The 24,248-nt window shown below is 44.5% G+C and overlaps 1 protein-coding gene across 3 annotated transcripts in view; it reads right to left on the bottom strand.

The window, feature by feature from the left end:
* ABCA13 (ATP binding cassette subfamily A member 13) overlaps positions 1 to 24,248 on the bottom strand; it is a 770,386-nt gene that overhangs the window by 86,371 nt on the left and 659,767 nt on the right. For all 3 annotated transcript variants that reach the window (XM_068236514.1, XM_068236515.1, XM_068236516.1), the window contains exons 54-55: positions 17,163 to 17,272; positions 2,090 to 2,240 (exon numbers count right to left, since the gene is read on the bottom strand). In XM_068236514.1, coding sequence (XP_068092615.1) covers positions 2,090 to 2,240; positions 17,163 to 17,272 — 261 coding nt within the window. The remainder of the gene's footprint in view (positions 1 to 2,089; positions 2,241 to 17,162; positions 17,273 to 24,248) is intronic.

The following is a 24,248-nucleotide window of genomic DNA, read 5'->3' as shown; positions in this document are numbered from 1 at the left end:
ATAATGCAAGTGGGCCACACAAAAAAATTAGATCACAAGAACAAGATTAGCTCTCAAAAGAGCTGTTGAGGAGTACTTTTTTAGCAATAAGAATCAGCAAGGAGCAAGCTAACAAGCCTACAAGAGCCTAACTAAGCTTTCCCTATAGGTTTCTGCACAGCAGCTCTCCCTTCTCTAATTACTGCAGGAACACGAATGAGTCCAATGCCTGAGCCTTCCTGCCTTTTATAAGGGGGGGGGCTCCAGGAGGGAGTGTATCCTGATTGGCTACAATGTGCCTGCTGACTGTGATGTAGAGGGTCAAAGTTGACCCTCATGATGCACTATGGGGGTGACCTGAACTTCCAGAAAAGTTTGCGGTTCTCCGCGAACGCGAACCACCGAAGTTCGCCGGGAACCATTCGCCCATTCTTTTCCACAAAAGAGTGGCGCTACAATACTGCCATCATCCTCTGGATCCCAATCACATATGACAGATGAACTGGACCTGAAGGACAATGTCACTGTTACAGGATCAGATCTCCTCTCCCACCATCGAGTGGTGCTGTAAAGCGGATATCCTCCTTCAGGTACCAATCACATGTCAATTCATGTAATCGGGACCCGGAGGATGATGTTAGCATTACAGCACCACTTGGTGGTCGAAGAAGAAGGACAACCCTGCAAAAGAAGAGCTGACCCTGCATCTGGACCAGGTAAATGTCAAGTGTGCTGCTCTCTGTTAGGCTGTGTGAGGCAGATAATTTAATGATGCTGAATCACACATTAAAAAGAAAAACAAAAACCACAAAAACAAAGCAATAACGCCTCTAGTTATTCAATGTGATTGCGAGGGCAACAGTTCGGAGCTCCAATATTGTAAAGATGAATCACTCTGTCATTGCCTAGTGATGCATGTGATCAGGTCTGATCACAACACACATCGGACACAACACACACAGGCCCCGCCCATTGGATAATGAGCGCCATGGGTGAGACTCAGCCGTTCAGACCAGGGTGGGTACAATGGCACAATGACATGTTGGATACCTGATCACATCGATCTTGAGGCTCCCACTCCCACTGGAAGCTGCTCCATTGCATATGCTCATTGTTCTTCTACTTCCCATCAGAGACTGATAACGCGTATGTACAGCGTTCTGGTTGCTTTGTTGCTCAGCAAGGATCAGTATCTGATCCCTTAGGTGACAGGACTCAGCTTAACTTCCTTACGTCCGCGTCACCCGATAGGCGTGAACACGGTGGCTCCCCCCAGACCGTGTGGTTTGCAGGGGATCGTGCGTGCTGTTGCGTGCACATCCACCACTTGAATGACAGAGTTTTGCTCCGTTATCAGTCTACCAGTGCCACTAGGAGAGTGTTAGAGGAAATGCCATCTATTTACCTTGTACAGCGCTGCGAGATATGGCAGCACTGTACTGGGGACAGCCGTGTCACTCAGCTGTCCCCTACAGAGGCTCAAGAGCGATCGGCTCTCATAGGGTGATGACTATGACAGCCGATCGCTGTCATTGGCTGGCAGAGGGAGAGAGGGAGGAGGGTAACATAATTAAAAAAATAGGGAAATTTATTTCAAAAAACAACAACAAACAAATAAATATACATTGGAGCAGCGATCAGAAAACTCTGTTGGTGGGCAGAAGGAGGGAGGGGGGGGGGTGACTTGTGTTCTGAGTTGTATGGCCCTGCAGTAAGTCCTTAAAGCTGCAGTGGCCTGAATTGTAAAAAAATAGCCTGGTCACCAGGGGGTTGTAAGCCTACGGTATTCAACTGATTAAGTTGGAGAAGTCTATATTTTGTTATGCATATGTGGTGGTGGTGGTGGTTGAAACATGTCTTTCCAATACTTTTGAACGATGTAAAGGTTATCATAATGCATACAGGATTTAAGACATTATGCAAAATGCGCAAACAACGATATGCATCAACAGCTGTATATTTAAAAAATGTCCCTTTTTTTATTACACAGATGTACAGTAACTTTAGATTTGATATTATATGTTGATTTCACATGCTTTAATTGATTAATAGGCTACACTGAATAAATAAAAGCACATAAATATGATGACAATGTTAAATACATATTTACCTTATGTATATGCTTTTGTGAAATTCCACGTAATCTACAGTAGTAATAAAGGTGATCCCAGCCTGTCAGAAGGTTATCTAATGCATCTTTCTGTGGGCAGTACCCAATTACAATATCTGTATTATGTGCAGATTTCATGCTTATTTCCTTTCTACATTGACAAACAAATAGATATGTATTACATGACTGTTCGCATTTGACATAAAAATGTGTTATTCTGCATATAAAAAAGCATACACAACCAATAAAACCCAATGGGAAATAAGCAAGAGATTAAACATCTATGACATTTTGGTTTCTGCCACTCACTTTCCCTTCCTTCCAGTTCCCACTGGGGCATTAAGTAACAGAAACACATAGCCATAAACTGAAATAGGGTTTAATTCCCCTCCATTCTGTCTGAAACTAAACTAAAAAAAAAGAAAAAGCTCTGGCAGAAGTGAGCTTTAAAAGTCTTGACAATCCCCCAGAAGACAGCAACCATGAAAAGCTGGACCGTATATACTGTCTGGCATACTGTAGCCAAAATTTTCATATACAAGTAACTGTGGAGCTTGTGGCGCAGAATGTTTGTGCAGAGTGTACACGTGTAACTGGCAGCGGAGTGAAACAGAATGTGTAGCAGTATCCCACACTTGTCAGCTGTCTCTGCACCTTACTGTGTCAGTGCCCCCCCCCCCCACACACACACACACACAACATGGCAAGTGTGGCAGTGCATGGTATAAGACTACCTGTGCCCCGCAGCATGTTGAGTGCTCTGTACCGCAGTGTGTCAGTGCCAGTGGTGATCGGGGATCCCCTCCTGCCTGTCAGTCACACTTGCTGTGTCTTATATCTATGATGCCATCTAGTGGCATCTTGAGACGCAGTGGTTATATTATTACGGTTATGTGCATAATTAAGTGCAAAGTAGCCAAAGATTACGCAGTAAGATTTTGCATCATACTTGCAAATTCGATGCAGAATTACAATTATGTAAAATTGGAGCTCATAACTACTCCCTAACATCTCGGGGAACATCAGGCTATGGGGAGGGAGGTTGCTTTATACTAGGGGCACATTTGGCTATGGGGAGAGGCGTTCCTATTCCTAATACCTTGGGCACATCTGGCTACAGGGAGGAGTGCTGCCTCATAGAGATAGTCTGTTATTAGACCAGTAGGGAGCCTTGGAACCAAAATGTAAAGATGCTTCAGCTCTATCTATACTTAGTATACCTAGAGCTGCATGGGGAGCGGTGGTATCTTGCATCCAGTGCACAGAGATCTTCATTCAACTTAATGAAGCTCGCAAGATTATAGGATATTGGTGTGGAACATTTCCAAGGATATTGGCATGGGAACATTTTCTTTAAGGTACAGGTAAATATTTATGGTTAATTAAGAAAAATAAATAACTTTTTTCGTTGTTGTTTTTTTATTTCATTTAACCCTTTGTGGATATGGGTAAGGGGTACTTTGTACCCCTATACTAATTTCTCATGGGAGGGGGGCAGGCATCTGGGGGTCCCCTTCTTAAATTACGTTGTCACCCCCAGCTCCTCCTGGGGCATCGGAGGTGGGGCAAGGGCTCCAGGGGAGAGGGGAAGGCTTGGAGCCCCCCCATACCATGGACCATGCAGGCTGGTATAGCTCAGGGTGCGAAGCCCCAGGCGGCTGGGGATCTGCATTCTGGCTATCCCAGCCTGCATGGGGACAAGGGGTTAAAGATACTCGGGAGGGGGGACCCCACATCATTTCTTTTTATGTTTCCCACACTCTGAACTTAAAAAAATACATTTATATACAAATTAATACATTATCTGTCATTTTAGTGCAGTGACTTTGCTATACTTTGCTATTTTTTCCCTTTAACTTTAAAATCGATTTTCTCAAAAACTATAAGGTCTTTTTGAATTTTCCCCTCTTGTTCCCACTGTTCTTCTTAACATACCCTGCAAATTTGGTGTTTCTAGCACATAAAGGGGCTTTGCTATTAACCGTTAAAGTCGACAGCCATTTACCTGCCATTTAAGTCTATGAAGCCTGCGGACAGCCTGTGGTTCACGAATATTTGCGGTAAATTCGCATTGGCGAACCAAAAATTTGCTGTTCGTTACATCACTACTGGGAACACATTTAGCAATTTATACTGAGTATGGGGATGTCTCATACTGTAGGTACATCTGACTGTGGAGTGGGCTATACTGGGGAGGGGCTTATATGTGAGCCAATTACATTTTCTTGGTTTCTGAGGGAAAAGTGTTTACCTTGGCTTATTCACTGGCCAGCTTACATGCAAGTATATAAATGGTAATACATTCTAAATTCTTACCCATTACTGTTCAGTAGGGATGGTTGGAATTGCTGAATTCCAATGAAATTTAGAAATTTTGCATTGAATTCCAAACAAATTCTGAATTTTGCAAATTCCTAGTTTACATTGCAAAATCACAAAATTGTAAGTTATTGCGACTACGTTTTCACACTAACCATAAGATTATTATGGTCAGTGAAAATGTGTGAAAATATGTTCACAATAGGTTACAATTTTGCTTAGAATGTTAACATAACATTTAACATAAAACATTTGAATTTTTGCATGGAATCTTCTCATTTGTGTCCCTTGAACATGTTCTGCTCAGTAGACTCTTTTTTTGTTATTTATGCAAAAAAAAAATCTGTAAATTCTGGATTCTGACTTTGAATTTGAAATTGATCCATGCATGCATCCCTACTGTTCAGTCATGATAACAGCATCAGCAGATAAAGTGTATATGTACTCAGATGCTCAGTGAGAGTGCTTCAGCCCAGAAATTGGTCATATGAGCATTATTTGTTACTCTGTAAAAGACAATGGTCCCTATTTAATTCCCTTTTTCTCCCATTTTTACATTTACAAGCTCTTATTTGCTAAAATAACAGTAATATACCCTTATGACATACATATTAGAAAAGCTCAGATCCACTGGCGTACCAATAGGGGATGCGACCCCTGCCATCGTGGGGGGGGGGGCCTGGGGCCCCTCTAGGGCCCGCTCAGGGACTTTTGGGGTCAGGAGGGGTCGCAACATAAGAGGAGAGTGTGGCAGATCGGTGGGGAGGTGGGAATTTCCCCCTCCCCCCTCCCTCACCTTGGGCTCTCCTCTCAGCGCTCCCCCTCCTGAAATCATTGGTGGCAGCTGGCAGCAGCAGCGGTGGCGGCAGGATAATACATTACCTCCTTCTCACTGGAGGACTTCCGTTCTAAGAGCTTCTTGCAACTTCCTGTGTAAACAGAAAGTTGCTCTTAGAGAACGGAAGTCCTCCAGCGAGAAGGAGGTAATGTATTATCCTGCCGCCACCGCTGCTGCTGCTGCTGCCCGCTGCCACCAATGATTTCAGGAGGGGGAGCGCTGAGAAGAGAGCCCGAGGTGAGGGGGGGTTTCCCCCCTCCCCACTGATCTGCCACACTCTCCTCTTATGCTGCGACCCCTCCTGCCCCCCAAAAGCCCCAGCGTGGGCCCTGGGGGGGGGCCTGATTTTTTTTTGCAGGGGGGCCCGGGAATTTCTAGGTACGCCCCTGCTCAGACCTAAAGGTGAGTATGTATTATTTATTTACTTATTTATTTATTTTACAGTTTTTTTCTGTGTTTCTGTTTAGTAACTATGTGAGTGTTCAATCATTTTTAAACTATTTTTTACTTTTATGAGTGAACATGGCTCAAGTTTTGAGTCATGTTCATTCCCAGGCACTTTGATTGGCTCAGTGAGCATATTCTCCTTCCCCAATTGCCAACATATAAGTCCCGTCATGAACAAACAGGGTGTACCGGTACGGCCTGTGTTAGAATGACTCATAATGGACAAATAGATACATCCAGTTTGGGTTAACTGGTTAAAGTTACAATAAGAAAATATGTTTTTTATAAAGCAGTTAAATGACAGATAATGTATCAACCTATTGGTAGAGTAAATTTACATATTTCATAAGAAAGAGCAGTGAATTCCATGACAGAGTTACGAGGTGGTCAGTATGCAGTGCAAAATAACCACCAGGAAACCCTGTCACACTGGCAATGCTTTGACCAGCTGCTAGTGTTTATTGATTTGACACAGGACAGAAGCAGTCGAATGAATTATGAGGTGTTCAGAGACATAGACCCATATGCAATTAACTTTTTATCCTGAGTTTTCTCCTAGGTGATATGTTCACAACTTGTCAATAAAATGCCCTTTAAATGAACAGTAAGCAAGAAAATGCTCAGAATAACTTTGGCAGTACTCTTTCACCAATTTGTGGGTAATTTTCCAATTGCAGACTGCTGAAAAGTTATTTTAAACCATAGATGGGTTCCCAAAGAGAATCAACCTGGATCTCAGGATTAATGCTATGGGCCCACTAGGGTTCAATGATCGAAACGAATTAAGTGTTTTCATGCAAAAGAATTGAACATCGTTATCATATTATGATGGCTTACCCTTTCTCTTCTTTTTTCTCTTGTCTGGTATTGGGGTGCCAATTCTTGGTGTATCTCTCTAGTCCCTAATAATAGTTGATTACCTGCATTTACTTATTGCCTCTTTTTGGTATTTGGTCTTTTCTTAAGTGATGTATAACCTCCCTAGCGTTCTGGACGAGCTGAGCTCATCCAGAGACGCTAGAGGGCACCGCTCAGGCCCTAGTGGGGCAATTTTGATTTTTTTTTTCAAACACGCAGCTAGCACTTTGCTAGCTGCGTGTTTGCTCTGATCGCGCTGCTCATCGCTGATCTGCCACTGCCCAACGCAAAAGAGGGCCCCCCCCCCGCAGACCCCGTGCGCAGCCTGACCAATCGCCGCCATGCTGCGCTTTGGAGTGGATCAGGACTCCCTGTGTCATCACGACGTCGATGATGTCGACGACATCATCACTCTGTTCGTCACCATGGCGACGGGGAAGCCCTAAAGGAAATCCCGTTCAGAACAGTATTTCCTTATGGGCGTGATCGCCGGTAGCGATCGGAAGGGTGGGAGGGAGGGAGCAGGAAGGGGAGAATCATGTAGCTAGCGCTAGGCTAGCTACATGATAAATAAAAATTGGGTGAAAAAAAACCTCCCGCGGCCGCACGGCTGTGGGAATCAGAACGCCCAGCAGGATAATGTCTGAACATTGAAGGTTCCCCCTGATCAGCATGCTCTGTGCGGCCTGGATCACCTCCTTCGCCCGTGGGGGTCCCATTGCATGGCACGTTATGTTCCCTCTGACGTGGACGGCTTTGTGGTCGTCTTCCGGGTAGATGGAGCGCAGGCGTCTGGTTGGTTACCATGGCAGCGATCCTCTATGAGCGCCGCTGAGCGTGGTGACGTAGCTGTGAATGCCGACAGTGGTGGGCCGTGCTCTGCAGTGACACACGCCTACGCTGGAGAACGTGAGACAGGCACTGGCTGAGGAGGAAGTAGTGGGCATACCCTTTCTAGGGGAAATTTAAGATGCACACTCAGCCCGCGGCGTTTGAGCCTTATCCCCGCCGTGGAGAGCAGCGGTCCACGGGAAAGCTGCATCAGCAAAACAATTGTTAACCGGACAGGTCTCTGTGGGTGGTGACATCGGGATGGTGATGTATTATTGTATTGTGAATGGATACAAATAGCTGTTGAGTTTTTCATCTTATATTAAATGTGGCAATTAAAACCAGTTGGTGCCCATGTGACAACGTTGTTTGTGGTTGAAAGGTGTTCGACCAAGAATTGGAAATGAACATTTTATTTCCAGTTATTCAATTTGTCCACTTACATTTGAGCACCTGAAATGAAGGGATTGTGTTAAGAAATGCTTTAGTTGCCGCACATTTGTATGCAATTGTTTTGATCCACTGAATTAAAGCTGAAAGTCTGCACTTTAACTGCATCTGAGTTGTTTCATTTAAAATTCATTGTGGTAATGTACAGAACCAAAGTTAGAAAAAAGTAGTTTCGGTCTAAATATTTATGGACTGTATTTCTTAAATGTACACCTTTTTACTGGTTTGCAATTTATCAATTTTAACAACAGACTTAAAAATTCTATGAATATAATTATATACACATAATTACAGCTATGTGCATATAATTATGGCTCTGGGCATATTTTATGCACTTTCTGTGTGAAATGTAGCACACCTTGAATGAAGACCTGCATAGCTTTTTTAGCTTGTGAGCAATGCAACCCTGGCAAGGTGAGTCATGGTTGAAATATATCACTCATTGGTCTCAGAGCTACAGAAGTTCCTGGCTTTGTTTTAGCTACATGGCTAAAATTGAGAGACACTGGACCACACAGGGCACCGGGTAGCCCCAGTGATTTAAAAGAAAAATTCTTGCTGACAGTCGCTTTGTCACTTCAAACCATCGTAGTAATCCAACAGGAAAGAAGGGCAAATTATCCGTCTTCTAGAAAGGATTACAACCAGTGTATACATCAAGGAAAATTCCATAGTAGCAGTATCAAAAGTTTGCAACTACTGTGCCAATGTCTTTGGGTTTTGTCCTCTTTGTGGCTGAAGTGTTACTGTTATATTTCCAGTGTACGCTTGATAAGTTTAGAAATATAGCATTTATGGAATCATCAAAATGAAAGTGTTCATAGCTAAATAATGGTATGTGCAGATATATATAATTTTTTTTTAAATGCAAAGAATATCAACTTACATTTAAAAGGGTCAAAATATTTTGAGTGCTTTTACACATCCTAGTTTTTAAAAGTATAGGAAAAGTTTATAATATTCTATTAACTTAACCACGCTCTGCAAGTAAGTCTGCAGGATATCTATATAAACATCAATTGAGCTGACGTGCACGTGCATGCGTACCACAGAAACATGTATGCACCTGCACGTTTTTTTATACCCTTCAGGTATATGGCATGAAGTGGCTAAAATAAAAGAGCATAGGGTTGCAAGAGTTTTATACCTTACAGCATACAGCTTTAATAGAAGCCTCTAAGCAGAGTTTTTTTTAGAATCCCTTAAATACTCCAATGATCTTCAGAAAACATAGTAATGAGTAAAGCAGTAAAGCAAGAAACTTTAATGATGATACAGTTTGCCATGACAAACTAAAGATGGCCCTTTAAAAGAACTAAAAGATGTATTTATTTTTTAGATTTCATATGCTCTGTTTAAAAATAAGTACATAAGATCTATAAAAAATATTTATATAAATAAAACATAAGTATTCAAAATACATTATATATAGCTTTCCAGGTTGATTGTCAAGTGATGTCATTTTGAAGAAACTTAAAGTAATGCAAAACATTTCAACCTTTTCTAAACCTGATCAAGTACGGCAGCAGGGACATTTTTATACAGCATTCAAGCCTGCAACGTCAAATAGCAAAATGCATCTGAATTTATTCTTCAATATTTATAACTATGTTTAATTTAACATTTATGTATAAATACTACATCAATGATAAATAATAATGCATAAATTAGAATGGATATAAACTGAATAGGTGGTGTAAACAGAAGTATACTCAGCACAACACATTTTTTAATGACAGTGTGAGGATCCGCGTGGCTGCCTGCGCAGGCAGGCAGCCTTTTGACCACTGTTCAGGTCTGCATTCTGCAGGTCTCTGGAAGAGAGACCTTTTGTCAGTTGTGCAGCTTGCTGCTGAGGAATTTGCATACGTTTGTCATGCAGATTGCCTAGCCACATCCTTTGTGGGCTTGCTCTATAAAGAGCTATGTTTCCTACAGTAACTTGCTGGTCATAAGAGTTAGTCCTGTGGAACACTCGCCTGGAGTGTCAGCCTTGCTCTTTGTTTAAAGATTAGCCTAGAGTAATTCCTGGGACTGCACTAGGCAGGTTTCCCTAGTGCAGTTAGGATTGCTTATCTGTTTTGTTTGTCTGTTGCGATTGTCCTGTCCCAGCGGTGGTCGACAGGAAATCGTTCTGTGTGTCTGGGTGCTAACTGGAACAGCAGTTGTTACTGGTAGACCCGTCTGATCTGTTTCCCTGGATCGCACCAGCCTCTTGCGCTAGTGCTGTGGATCCTTCTGTTCTGCTACTCTGTACTTGGATCGCACTAGCATCTTGCGCTAGCGCTGTGGATCCTCCTGTTCTGTCTTCCTGGATCGCACTAGCCACTTGCGCTAGTGCTGTGGATCCTATCGCTCGCTTATTCCTGTTTTCGTGTGTCTGTCTTGTCTGCTACGAACGCTTGCTGGAGGCTCGGTGAGGTAACCGTTAAGCAAGCGCTCGCATCCTCTGTTTCATGTTTGTCTGTCGGCGGTTAGTTAGGCGTGCTTGTCTCTGTTGTGCTTATCATGCGGAGACCACGCATAAGCGCGTGCACTGTTGCGAATGAGTGCGGTGTTCGCGTTTAGCTAACGTTTGTTATTTTCCGTATCTTCTCATTGTATGATTTGCTGTGCCTTTGCTACTCTCGTGCTCTGCCTTGCTGTAGCCTTGTGTCACCTCTGGCAATCGCCTCTCCCGTGATTGCGTTCCTGCTTCCTATCTGCTGTTGTGTATGCACCATCGTGGGTTGGCGACTAGTTTGGTGCACACACATACACTCTGTCGCTTTGCTCTCTCACCTTCAGGGCTATCTTGCCCTGCGTTCCGTCCCTTCATGCAATTCCTTTCTGACGTGTGTGGCAGGGCAGAGGAGCTGTTCCTCTGCACTCCACAGCTCCATCTGTCGACAGGAATTTCCCACTACAGGTGCATTGCACCTTTTGCTGGGTTCCTGCAAATTATAAGCTTGTGGAGGATTTCCGCAGTGTCAGCGCACGTCTTGTGCGCTGATCATGGAGAGAATTCCACAATCGTTACAGTATGACCAGCCCAACCAAAATTCCCAGTGTAGAGGGAATTTCTGATTTGTACGATTTTGTCGAGTATAGGTCCTGTGTCTTTAAGAGCTTTAAAAGGCTAAACTCAGAGACCAAAGCGGAATTTCTCTCTGAATGTGTGAGGTTTTGCCTGAATCCCACCTTTCAGATTACTGATCCGTCCACGTCGGCTCTTCAGTTTGCCTATGTGCTCTTAAAAGGCGATTTGTTCACCTGGGCGTATGATGTGCTAAAAAACAATTCTTGGAATGATAATCTGTATTAGTTTCTTGCAGTGATATTCTCTCACTGGTTTAAACTGCCTGGCTTACCACCTGCTCTAATTGAATGTGTAGCTGCTGATAAGTCAGCTGATCTTTCCCTTCCATGCAAAACCATTCAGTATGATAATGATGTTTTCAATGATGTTTCTCAGTTTCCGGGTTTTTTGCCCCAGTCCAAAGCTTGTGTGGATCCTATTGTAGGTAGGATCACACGCTATATTAAAGCAGTTAAAAAGTCTGTTCTTGTTCCTGAACTCCACCCATATGGAGATTATCTGGATACTGGCCTGTTTGAACCTCCATTTGCCTCATGGGACATTGGGGCCTTGATGGAGGAATTTGATTTTGATTGGAAAGCCTTTTGCGATTTTTACATCGCAAAAAGCGAAGATGTCTTGAATGATTGTCTCGATTCTATGTACCTATTGATTGATTCCGATGAATGTGACGAGGATGATGTGGATCTGATGATTTATGTATGGCAGACGATTTTGGATGAGTTGCACACACACCAACCAATTGATTCCAATAAAGAGACATCGTTGTCAGATGATTGTTCCTGCCTTTCTGGGGTAAAGCATGTGAGTCGTGACATTGTGCGATCTGAAATGAGTGGGTGTGCCGCTGTGGTTGATTCCTGTGCGAATCTTGGAGGATTCTCTCCTGACTGCGTGTAGTTTAAATCTGTGAGATCTGATGCCTGTTTCTCGGATGTTCCTGCGGATTGTGATCGGCATGGGTGTGCCAGTTTTCTCAGGGAGGTGTGGGACCCCTTGTCATTTAGAGACAGATCTTTAAGATCTTCCATCTGTGATCCTGCCATGGGGAAAATTCCTAAATTATGCCGCAACAAAAGTAAAATTAATATGTCTAATAAAATTTTTCCTGATGTTGTCGCTACTTCTACTGCAAATGCGTCTTTTTCTCACCCTGTTCACACCTGTAAGGGCCTGTTGCCTGGTGACAGTTGCTCCAGTGTTTCTGTCCTGAACGCCTTACAGTCTGCCCCGCAGATCGCGGAGGTTTGCGCTATGGAAGCGTCAGTTTCACAACCTAAAGCAATTTTTGATTCGCAAGTTTTGCGTTCTGACTCCTCGGATTTGACATTGTTAGCTGAATCTAAGAGTGAGACAGCGCTTCGGTTTTGCGAATCTGACTCTGAAGCATCTTTGCTGAGTCCAGAGAAAGTTTCTCTGAGCCTGTCCTGTACCATGAATAACAATATGATGTCCAATCACACTGACATTTGTGAGTCCCTTTCTTGTTCTGAGGAAAATGCTGATTCTGCACCCTGTACTCTGGATGAGTTAATATGGCCTTGTTTAGAGTCTCCTGCAGTGTCCCTAGAGGCTCGTCTAGGTATTGCTACTATACTCACCTGTTTTTCTGCAGTTTTTGAGTTGCAAGTTAGTTTGACTGCTACGCAGACTTCTGGGTGCAGTGAGATTAAAGTGAGGGAGTCAGTGTGTGTTCCAGTAAATATTCCTGTACGTTCCGCTCATGATGATTCTCTGCCAGGTACTGTTTTTGGTCTTGTCGTGTCGGACTCTAAGGTTGGCAGTTCCCCGATATGTTCTGAGGTTTCTCCTGTGCTGGTGTACCCCAATGTGCTCTGTGACCCAGAAAGCCCAAGTGTGCCTCGGTTACCAGCATGCTCAGATGCTTCCTCGGTGGAGACATGCTCTGATATGGTCTGCCTGCTTGCATGCCCAGAAGTGGTCCCTGAAAGTCTTGATCTTGATGGGTGTCCTCGTAATTCTGAATCCGGAATAGTCATTGGTTCCATGGGAGGGCTTGATAGTTTTCCATGTGAGCCTGGTGGTTGTTCTGCCTTCTTGGGATCTCTGTGGAGCTTCAAAAGGTTCTGGGAGATTCCGGGAGAAATTTTGCTTGGTACCCTGGATAAGATCAACAGTGGCTTTTGTGTTGTAAGGGATACTTCGAACAAGTATTGTGGCAGGTTTGGTATTTTCGGACGCTCCTTGGAAGGTGGTGGGTATTGTCTGGAGGGTGCCGATGGCTTCTTCTCGGGCATTCACAGTCCTGATGGGTGTTATACTGAGACTGGTAGTACTGATGGGCATGTTTCGGTAGCGTTTGCTTCCGATGAGGTCGGGTTCGGCTGGACTGACTCTGGAATTGGGCCTTGTCGGGCTGTCCTGACTTTCATGAGTCTTCAGTTAGAGTCTTTTGCAAATATCAGGTTAGAGGGTCGTCTGAAATCTGACCCTAGGGGGGGGGGGTACTGTGAGGATCCGCGTGGCTGCCTGCGCAGGCAGGCAGCCTTTTGACCACTGTTCAGGTCTGCATTCTGCAGGTCTCTGGAAGAGAGACCTTTTGTCAGTTGTGCAGCTTGCTGCTGAGGAATTTGTATACGTTTGTCATGCAGATTGCCTAGCCACATCCCTTGTGGGCTTGCTCTATAAAGAGCTATGTTTCCCACAGTAAGTTGCTGGTCATAAGAGTTAGTCCTGTGGAACACTCTCCTGGAGTGTCAGCCTTGCTCTTTGTTTGAAGATTAGCCTAGAGTAATTCCTGGGACTGCACTAGGCAGGTTTCCCTAGTGCAGTTAGGATTGCTTATCTGTTTTGTTTGTCTGTTGCGATTGTCCTGTCCCAGCGGTGGTCGACAGGAAATCGTTCTGTGTGTCTGGGTGCTAACTGGAACAGCGGTTGTTACTGGTAGACCCTTCTGATCTGTTTCCCTGGATCGCACCAGCCTCTTGCGCTAGTGCTGTGGATCCTTCTGTTCTGCTACTCTGTACTTGGATCGCACTATCGTGCTGTGGATCCTATCGCTCGCTTATTCCTGTTTTCGTGTGTCTGTGTTGTCTGCTATGAACGCTTGCTGGAGGCTCGGTGAGGTAACCGTTAAGCAAGCGCTCGCGTCCTCTGTTTCATGTTTGTCTGTCGGTGGTTAGTTAGGCGAGCTTGTCTCTGTTGTGCTTATCACGCGGGGACCACGCATAAGCGTGTGCACTGTTGCGAATGAGTACGGTGTTCGCGTTTAGCTAGCGTTTGTTATTTTCCGTATCTTCTCATTGTATGATTTGCTGTGCCTTTGCTACTCTCGTGCTCTGCCTTGCTGTAGCCTTGTGTAACCTCTGCCAATCGCCTCTCCCGCGATTGCGTTCCTGCTTCCTATCTGCTGTTGTGTATGCACCGTCGCGGGTTGGCGACTAGTTTGGTGCACACACATACAATCTGTCGCTTTGCTCTTTCTCCTTCAGGGCTATCTTGCCCTGCGTTCCGTCCCTTCATGCAATTCCTGTCTGGCGTGTGTGGCAGGGCAGAGGAGCTGTTCCTCTGCACTCCACAGCTCCATCTGTCGACAGGAATTTCCCTCTACAGGTGCATTGCGCCTTTTGCTGGGTTCCCGCAAATTATACGCTTGTGGAGGATTTCCGCAGTGTCAGCACAAGTCTTGTGCGCTGATCACGGAGAGAATTCCACAATCGTTACAGACAGCTGAAGATCATGTCATGTTTAAAAAATGCATATATCTGTGTTTATTTTTCCTTTATTTTTTCAATATACATAAGATTACTGTGTTTTAATGCATAAACAGTGCTAATTGATTCCCAAATAGGGCATGTCCCTGTTCATTTCTGCCTGCTGATTAGCCTCCGTGAAGGTCCAGGGCTTTATGAAATAATCAGAGTTTTTGTGAATATATATTACAAGGGTTTGAAAATATGACTTTTACCCAAACACTAACAACAACTCTAATTGTAGGCCATGATTAATTTCAATTAAATGAATGTGGATTAGTGCACATGCATGAACATTTCCCTATTCATGTAATAAACAACACTTTCAGCATATTATTAGCAGAAAAAAAAAAAAAGCTTTAGCCATGCATGGTAACGCCTAGTGAACTCTTCGAGCAATACCAAATTAAAAAGTGACAACAGTAGGGGTTACCTTGCAAAGCGAATGTGGGAATTAGGGGTGATCAATGAGATGCAAATAATTTCACCTAGCATTTATTTAAATTTCAAGTAAATGTTATGCAGCTTGAACCAGGAAGTTTTTCTGATTGATCCAATTCCAAGGTGCATACAATTTACATGAAATGTGAATGCAATGAGAAATGATTTGCATCTGTAGTGTAAATTTGTCCCTTCCCCTTGTACCCTCCAATGCTACTTTTTAAATGTTGAGGGACAAGAGATTCCTGCCCACCTCCCTGTCCTGTAGGTTGTTGGTGGGTTAAATGACTGGGGGTGTTTATAGTGCTATAAGGCAGAACTTCCCAACCCTGTCTCAAGTACCACCAACAGAGCACATTTTGTGGAAATCCACAGAGGTAGTCAATCAGCTCTGCTGGAGCACAACTACCTCACAGGAAGTTATCCAGACTGCTGCACACCACTTAGCAATGTATTAGTAACTCACACTCACAGTGTTTTAAAATCTCCTTTACCTCTGCATATGGTATATTGAATCATAAAGGAACAGGCCATTTATTTATTACAATGTATTAATTAGAGGCTTCTGGCTCATACACCAAACTGCAACCTGCAATATCAAGAAGAAGCAAAAGCAAATACTGCATACTGTATATAAGCAGACACCTCAGTGATTAGTAGACCTAATGCTTGAAGCCTCATGTGTATGCATAGAAACACCAGAAAATAGTAGAGGAAATTTCATTGATTATGAATGAAAATATATTATTTCATTTCATCCCAATTATGAGAACACTGAAAAGTTTTTGTAAAGCTGTATATCAGCTTTTCTGATGAAATTGAAATGTTTTTATGTTTATAGGGCATTTCAAGTGACAAATAAGATTTAGAATAGAATGTGAACATTTTAGTACATTTACATTATAGCAATATAAATACAGTATGTTAAAGATATTTTTTTAAACTATGATAGTCCAGTCAAATATGCAATAGATGGTAAATTGATAGACTTGTTTTACATTTTACTGGTGTCAATTCAGAGTTACATAATAACACACAAGTGCAAAAACAAACACAAAATCAACAGGCAAAACTTAACCTCCTTGGCGGTAACCCCGATTTGTTTAATTTTTTTTTGCTGAACGCAGTTAGCACTTTGCTAGCTGCGTCAGCACACTGATCGCTGCCGCCCCGCGCTCGATCGCCGCTATCCATCTCGCCGTGCGCCCCCCCCCAGACCCCGTGCGCTGCCTGGCCAATCAGTGCCAGGCAGCGCTGAGGGGTGGTTCGGGACTCCCAATGACGTCCCGACGTCGGTGACATCAGTGACGTCATCCCGCTCCGTCACCATGGCGACGGGGGAAGCCCTCTAGGAAATCCCGTTCTTTGAACGGGATTTCCTGATCAGAGATCGCCGAAGGCGATCGAAGCGGGCGGGGGGATGCCGCTGAGCAGCGGCTAGCATGTAGCAAGCCCTGGGCTCGCTACATGATATAATTAAAGAAAAAAAAACAAAAAAACTGCTGCGCTGCCTCCTGGCGGATTTTTTTATACCGCCAGGGGGGTTAAGGAAACTTTAAAGGAAAATTCCACTTTTGGGTGCTCTCATTTTGACTTTATATAGCTTTATGTATTGAAAGGATTAATGTGAAACATTATTTTAGCTAGCTCATTAATTTTCTGCAAATATAAAATGTCAATCCACAGTGTTTCTAATACAGCCGGGAATGTAGGAGTGGCAAACTTTGCTGCCAATCAGTACATTAGCCCAGGTGCTGAAAATAAGTAACAGCACCTCCTGCCTTGTGTAACTATTTATTCCTGCAGTGAGGTGAGAATTTCATGGCAACACCATCACAAACAGAATAGGGATTACTGTTGCCTGTGCTGCATACATAGTACAGTTCGGCTCAATGTACATTATAGAAATTCTTACTTTACTGAAATGATAAAATGTGAAGGGTACTTTTAATACCATTCAATTACAATTGACTATAGAAGTACTGAACTAAATTATTTGTAATTTAATTAAAAAAGTGGAGTTTACCTTTTGGTTTTTGTAAATAGCTATAGTGTTTAACTCATAGTAAAAGAAAGTATGACAATACAAATAATTACCCTTCAGAAGTTCTTATCATCACTTTTCCATATGATGGGTTTATTTCATTAATCAGCATTTTAAAGAGTGTGGTCTTCCCTGAGCCATTTAATCCAAGAAGTCCAAAGCACTGGTGAGTGTTGTACAGAAGGAAAGAAAGAATAAGATGGGTTTTTAATATTAAATGATATTGTAGGTTTCCCCTTTTATTCATACACAACACATTACCACATGTGAATGCAGTGCCCATTTAACTGTTTGGATATGTTTCCAACTCTACTTTGTAACAGTTGAAAGCATTGGTGACAACTGGGAAACAAGTGGGGAGGAATGTAAGATTTTTGGTCACTTTTATTACATTTCCATAGATAGAATATTAAAAATCTAAGTTGGTGACAGTTGCCTGGAGTAGTAGCAAATAGCAATACAATATAGTTTCTATGTCCCATAAGGGTGAGACTTCCTAAACCAGCGATCTCAGTTGTTACCTTTTTCCTCCAGATGTGTTTATTAAAAATGTATTAGCCATTTTGTGTGAAGCATTGAGACTGATTACTGCTGGATCACTAGCAAAACTGGAACATTAGACATCTCTAAACCCATTACCTATTCTGTAAGGAGTCCTTAGGAAAGATTACCTAACGTTCCAGGGTGGCCTACTGTGCCTATTCATCAATTATTGTTATTTATTGGATTTATATAGTGCCAACATATTATGCAGCACTATACAATACATAAGATTACACACAATGATAACAGGGGTGATCGACAACACAATTTGCGCAAGGATGACATGCAAATTCGTGAAGCATTCCATATTTTTACATTATCTACTTCTAGAGACACAAGGGGCTTGATTTACTAAGACAAATAGCATGCATTATCAAAGTTAACATGCCTTATCAGAGTAGCATTGCAAACTTATGCCTGCTAATTAGCAATGACGAGAGCTCCACTCTTTTATATTGCGGAGGTAGCAATAGAAACCTTTTCGCGCACATATTACCCAGGAACTGCACTCCTGTTGCCTGAAACAACAAGCAGTTCTTGTGATGCACTAGAAGAAGCACTTAATGTATTCTCTAGGACTATATCAGTGCGCTTAACCACTTGCCAACCGCGCACTCATAACGCGCGTCGGCAAAGTGGCAGCTGCAGGACCAGTGACGCAGTACTGCGTCGCCGGCTGCAGCCTAATTAACGAGCGATCGCGCGGCTGTAGCCGCGCGATCGCTACGTCATACTATTCGGCCCCCATGTGACTTCAGCCCGCCGGCCAATCAGCAGCGCCGGCGGGCTGTAAACATTCAAAACAACCAATAGAACGCGTATAATACAGTTTGTTTAGGTAACAAACTGTATTATACTGCCTGCCTCCCGCTGGTGGTCACACTTAGCGATCGACCACCAGCGAGGAGAGCAGGCACAGTGAGTGAAAGCACACACACACATTAGGAGCCCCACAGACCCCCCGATCACCCGCAGCACCCATCAGACACCCCCATGTACCCCCCTGCAGCACGCAGATCAGACCTAACCAACCCCCATATCACCCATCAATCAATCCCTGTCACCACCTGTCACTCCTATTGATCAGATCAGACCCCTAACTACCCCTTAGGGTTATCTGATCACCCCCCACCCCTTCAGATCTCCCCCCCGACCCCCCCCCCCCCCCCCCCTGTATACTGAACCTATCTATCTCACCTGCATCTGTCTATCTCCCCAGTGATCAGCTGCCAATCACCTATCAGTCACCTGTCAATCATCCCTTGTCACCACCTGTCACTGCCCCCCATTAGATCAGACCCCCCAACTGCCCCTTAGGGGTATCTGATCACCCCCCACCCCTTCAGATCTCCCCCCCCCCCGTATACTGCATCTATCTATCTTCCCTGTAATTGCCCGCTGATCAGCTGTCAATCACCTATCCGTCACCTGTCAATCATCCCTTGTCACCACCTGCCACTGCCCCCCATCAGATCAGACCCCCAACTGCCCATTAGGGGCTTCTGATCACCCACCCACCCTTTCAGATCCCTCCGAGACACCCCCCCTGATCACATCAGCAGTCCATTGTTTACATCTGTTTTTCCCTGTAAACACCCACTTATCACCTGTCAATAACCCATCTATCACCCCCTGTCACCACCTGTCACTCCTATCCATCAGATTAGACCCCCAACTACCCCTTAGGGGTATCTGATCACCCCCCCCCACCCCTTCCGATCCTCCCCACACCGTCCTAGTTCATTGATTGCGTATTTTCTCCCCCCTGCCATTGTGTATCTTATCTCCTGTCTGTAAGGCTTGATTGTGCTTTGTTTGGCTACAATTGTCTCAATTGCACTGTGATTGGCATCGATTGTCGTGTGATTGGCTTCGATTGTCACGTAATTGGGCTTCGATTGTCGCGTGATTGGCTTCAATTGCCCGTAATTGGTTTTGATTGTGCCAATTGCCCACTGATTGGCTGTTTTGCCCTGTGATTAGCATCGATTGTCGTGTGATTGGCTTCAATTGTCACGTAATTGGTTTTTGATTGTCACGTTATTGGATTCAATTGGTCCGTGATTGGCTTTGATTGCGCCGATTGCTGTAATTGTGTTGTAATTGTCTCGTGATTGTTTTTGATTATTTGTGATTGCTCTCTGATCCCCAACCCCCCCCCCCCCCCCTCACCATCAACATCACTATCACTATCCTAGTGATCTAAAAACTTTTTTAGTATCACTAGTGGTAACAAACAGTTAGGCCAGTTAGCTAAGCAAAAGGGTTGTTAGTGTCAGTTAGTGCTCAGCCCACTGCACCACAGTCACTAATTAGCGTCATCACTGTCGCTAATCAGCATTGGTACTATATAGTATCTGTAAGTGATTATTAGTGATCACAGTCAGATCTATATTAGGGTCTCTAGGATCCACAAAAAAACACAGTGTTTGCCCGATCAGACCTGATCGTTCGCCTGCACTGCGTTCAGCCCGCCCCACCGCAGTGACAGAAATTTCTTTTTTCTGATCACTGCAAAAAACACTGTACACAAGCTGTGGCACTGTAAACATCAGTTTTGATTTTTTTTTATCTAAACTCAGTGACCACAGCTTTCTACCTCTCAAGTACTCCCTTTCGCTAGGTAGGTGCTCTTTTCCTGGGTAGTCTCAGAGGAATACCTCCTAAATTTAGCAGGCCACCATGGCAAAAAAGAGGTTTTCCAATGAAGACAACTACAGGTACATGGACCAGTCGGATGAGGATGATTGGGTCGACTTATTCGACGAATCTTCGGGTTCAGAGTACGATCCTGTAGACAGCAGTGGCTCTCTGACCGATAGTTCCGATGACGAGGTTGAGGTCCCGGCTAGAGCCAGGCGTACCACACCCCATGTCACTGGACTGCAGGTGGCGGAAGATCAGTCTCAAGGGCAGCAGAGTGGCGCTGATCTGATTTTTCTTGGTGAGGCATGCACCAGCAGCGCAGCATCTCCTGGACCTATCAACACCAGTACTTCCGCAGAAGACCCTGATGAAGTGGCGGACACCATCCTGGAAGTAGAAACTGGTTCGGTGGTACGTGAATTAAGATCCGATCCGCAGCCACCAAGTAGACGGGCCCGTACTCCCATTGGTTTTCCAGAGGTGCTGGCAAACCCTGATTGGCATTCCCCTGATCCCGCCGCACCCATACTGCCCCCTTTCACCGCCCAGTCTGGAGTCCAGGTGGAGACAGTTGAACTAGGATCGGCCCTAGACTTTTTTGAACTGTTCCTCACCCAGGATCTCCTTGACTTAATTGTGGCTGAGACCAACCTATATGCCACACAATTTATAACCGCCCATCCGAAAAGCTGCCACGCCCAGCCTTTTCGGTGGAAACCACTCCAAGTTTCCGAACTTAACATTTTTTTGGGCCTTCTCCTCAACATGGGTATTACTAAAAAAAATGTATTGCGCTCTTATTGGTCTACACGCCAAATACATAACATGCCCGTGTTCTCTGCTGCCATGTCCAGGGCGCGATTTGAGATCATCCTGCGCTTCCTGCATTTCAATGACAACGACACCTGTCATGAAAGAGACCACCCAGCTTATGACCGGCTCCACAAAATTCGGCCCCTCATAGACCACCTGTCATCCACATTTGCAGATGCTTATACCCCTGAACAGAACATCTGTGTAGATGAGTCCCTCGTACTTTACCGGGCGCCTTGGCATCAAACAGTACATCCCAAGCAAGCGCGCCCGGTATGGGGTGAAACTGTGTAAGCTCTGTGATAGAGCCACAGGCTATACATCTCGTTTTAGGGTCTATGAGGGAAAAGACTCAAAATTGGAGCCGGTCGGATGTCCTGACTACCTGGGGAGCAGTGGAAAGATTGTGTGGGACTTGGTGTCACCCTTGTTCCAGAAGGGGTACCATCTTTATGTGGACAACTTTTACACAAGTGTGGCCCTCTTTCAGCACTTAAAGTTAGAAGGAATCCGATGCTGTGGCACCGTGCGGCCTAGTCGCCGGGGCTTCCCCCAACAGCTCGTTAACACCAGACTTCAACGGGGGGAGAGGACCACCTTGTGTACCGATGACTTGCTCTCGGTGAAATGGAAGGACAAGAGGGACGTTTACCTTCTGTCTACCATTCACACAAACACGACAGTACAAATTACACGGGCAACAGAGGTCATTGAAAAGCCCCTCGCCGTCCACAGCTATAATGCCAACATGGGAGGGGTGGACTTCAATGACCAGATGTTAGGGCCCTATTTAATTTCCCGGAAAACCAGACGCTGGTATAAGAAAGTGTCTGTGTATTTAATTCAATTGGCGATGTACAACAGCTTTGTTCTCTACAGTAAGGCTGGGAGATCTGGATCTTTCCTTCAATTCCAGGAAGACATTGTTTCGGCACTCCTCTATCCAGAAGGTGCCAGAGCCCAACCCCCAAATGCAACTAGCAGGCTGCATGGAAGGCATTACGCCTACCCGATTCCCAGTACCCAAACTCAACGCAACCCCAGAAAAAGATGTCGTGTCTGCAGCAAGGCTGGAATAAGGCGTGACACCCCCGTTTACTGTCCCCGCTGTCCTGACCAGCCTGGCCTATGCCTAGGGGAGTGTTATGAGAGGTACCACGAGAAGACACACTTTTAGAACCTAGGGAACTACAGACACAGCAGTAGGCACACAAGGGTCTCTCAGTGCTATTTCACACTGGCGCGATGCGTTAGGGCAAATTGCCTAGCAAAAGTCACACTTTGCGGTCCCCCCCTACGCCGGAAGTGCTTGACTTAACGCTAGTGCATGCCTACGTTACTGCGTGGCTTCTGCGGCAATTTGGGTCGGCCCGGAAGTCATGTTAGTCTACGGCGACGCAGTTAATTTACTAGGCCGAATGCTACTCTTGTGGTATTCCCTGAAGATCTATTTTGGGCGAGACGGTGCGGCGGGCTCGACCGACCGGATAGGCCAGTATGCAGTGTGAACCCAAACATCAGGTTTTGAGAGATCCAAATACACTGGCCTGCCAGAAACCTCTCCTTTCTCTTGGGACAGAATGCATAATGTACTTCGCCACATATCTGTGCGATTTGCACTTTGCACATTGACCCATGGGGGAGGAGAAGTTTATCCTCAGCTCGCAGGTAAAAAAAAAACAAAAAAAAAAAAACAGGTAAGCAAAAAAGTTAATATTTGGTTACCAATGTTATTGTTTGGTTTGAACATATTTAATAAAGTTTAAAAAGTTAATGTTATTGAAGTGCTTTGCTGCTTGCTTGCTTTTTTTTTTTTTTTTTTTTTCTTCTTCTCTCTTTTTTTCCAACCGACCAATCAGCTGCAGCACTGATGATGCATCCTGACAGAAGCATTGTGCTTCTGTCAGGTTACACAAAATCGGTGCATGCAGTGCTGTAGGACGAGATTTCTCCTCCACAGTAAAAAAGATACGTTTGCCGAGGCATATGGGCCAAGGTGTGGTGTTGGGGATTCATATGCTTTGGCAAGCACTTTGTATCAAAAAAGAACTCAAGCAATGATTTCTCCATTCACATCGATCAATGTGGATGAATAAATCAGGATTGCCTGGGCATACGAGCTGGTGGGTTTGGATTTTTGGGGTGGCAGCTCCTATGTCCAGGCGGACGCCTTCCCCTCCTTTTTGTTTTGTTTTTTTTCGTTTTTCTTCTCTCTTTTTTCTATCCAGACCGACCGACCGACCGACCAATCAGCTGCAGCACTGATGATGCATCCTGACAGAAGCATTGCGCTTCTGTCAGGTTACACAAAATCGGTGCATGCAGCGCTGTAGGACGAGATTTCTCCTCCACAGTAAAAAAGATACGTTTGCCGAGGCATATGGGCCAAGGTGTGGTGTTGGGGATTCATATGCTTTGGCAAGCACTTTGTATCAAAAAAGAACTCAAGCAATGATTTCTCCATTCACATCGATCAATGTGGATGAATAAATCAGGATTGCCTGGGCATACGAGCTGGTGGGTTTGGATTTTTGGGGTGGCAGCTCCTATGTCCAGGCGGACGCCTTCCCCTCCTTTTTGTTTTGTTTTTTTCGTTTTTCTTCTCTCTTTTTTCTATCCAGACCGACCGACCGACCGACCAATCAGCTGCAGCACTGATGGTGCATCCTGACAGAAGCATTGCGCTTCTGTCAGGATACACAAAATCGGTGCATGCAGCGCTGTAGGACGAGATTTCTCCTCCACAGTAAAAAAGATACGTTTGCCGAGGCATATGGGCCGAGGAGCGGTGTTGGGGTTCATATGCTTTGGCAAGCACTTTGTATCAAAAAAGAACTCAAGCAATGATTTCTCCATTCACATCGATCGATGTGGATGAATAAATCAGGTTTGCCTGGGCATACGAGCTGGTGGGTTTGGATTTTTGGGGTGGCAGCTCCTATGTCCCTCTTTCTTTTCTTTTTGTTTCACATTTTTTGGCAGATATTTGTTCATCCACATTGATCGATGCGAATGAAGGGATGTTTGCCGTTCATTTTTCCTTTCAGCCCAGAATGCACTACCTGTATGCCCAATATAAGGAGTATAGCAGAAATACTGGCCATACATGTAATGATTGCAGAGGCCCTAAAATGCCA

Source organism: Hyperolius riggenbachi, chromosome 5 (assembly GCF_040937935.1).
Source record: "Hyperolius riggenbachi isolate aHypRig1 chromosome 5, aHypRig1.pri, whole genome shotgun sequence".
NCBI lineage: Eukaryota > Metazoa > Chordata > Amphibia > Anura > Hyperoliidae > Hyperolius > Hyperolius riggenbachi.
The sequence above is the reverse complement of the archived record's forward strand: the minus strand, read 5'-3'. Positions and strand labels throughout refer to the sequence as shown.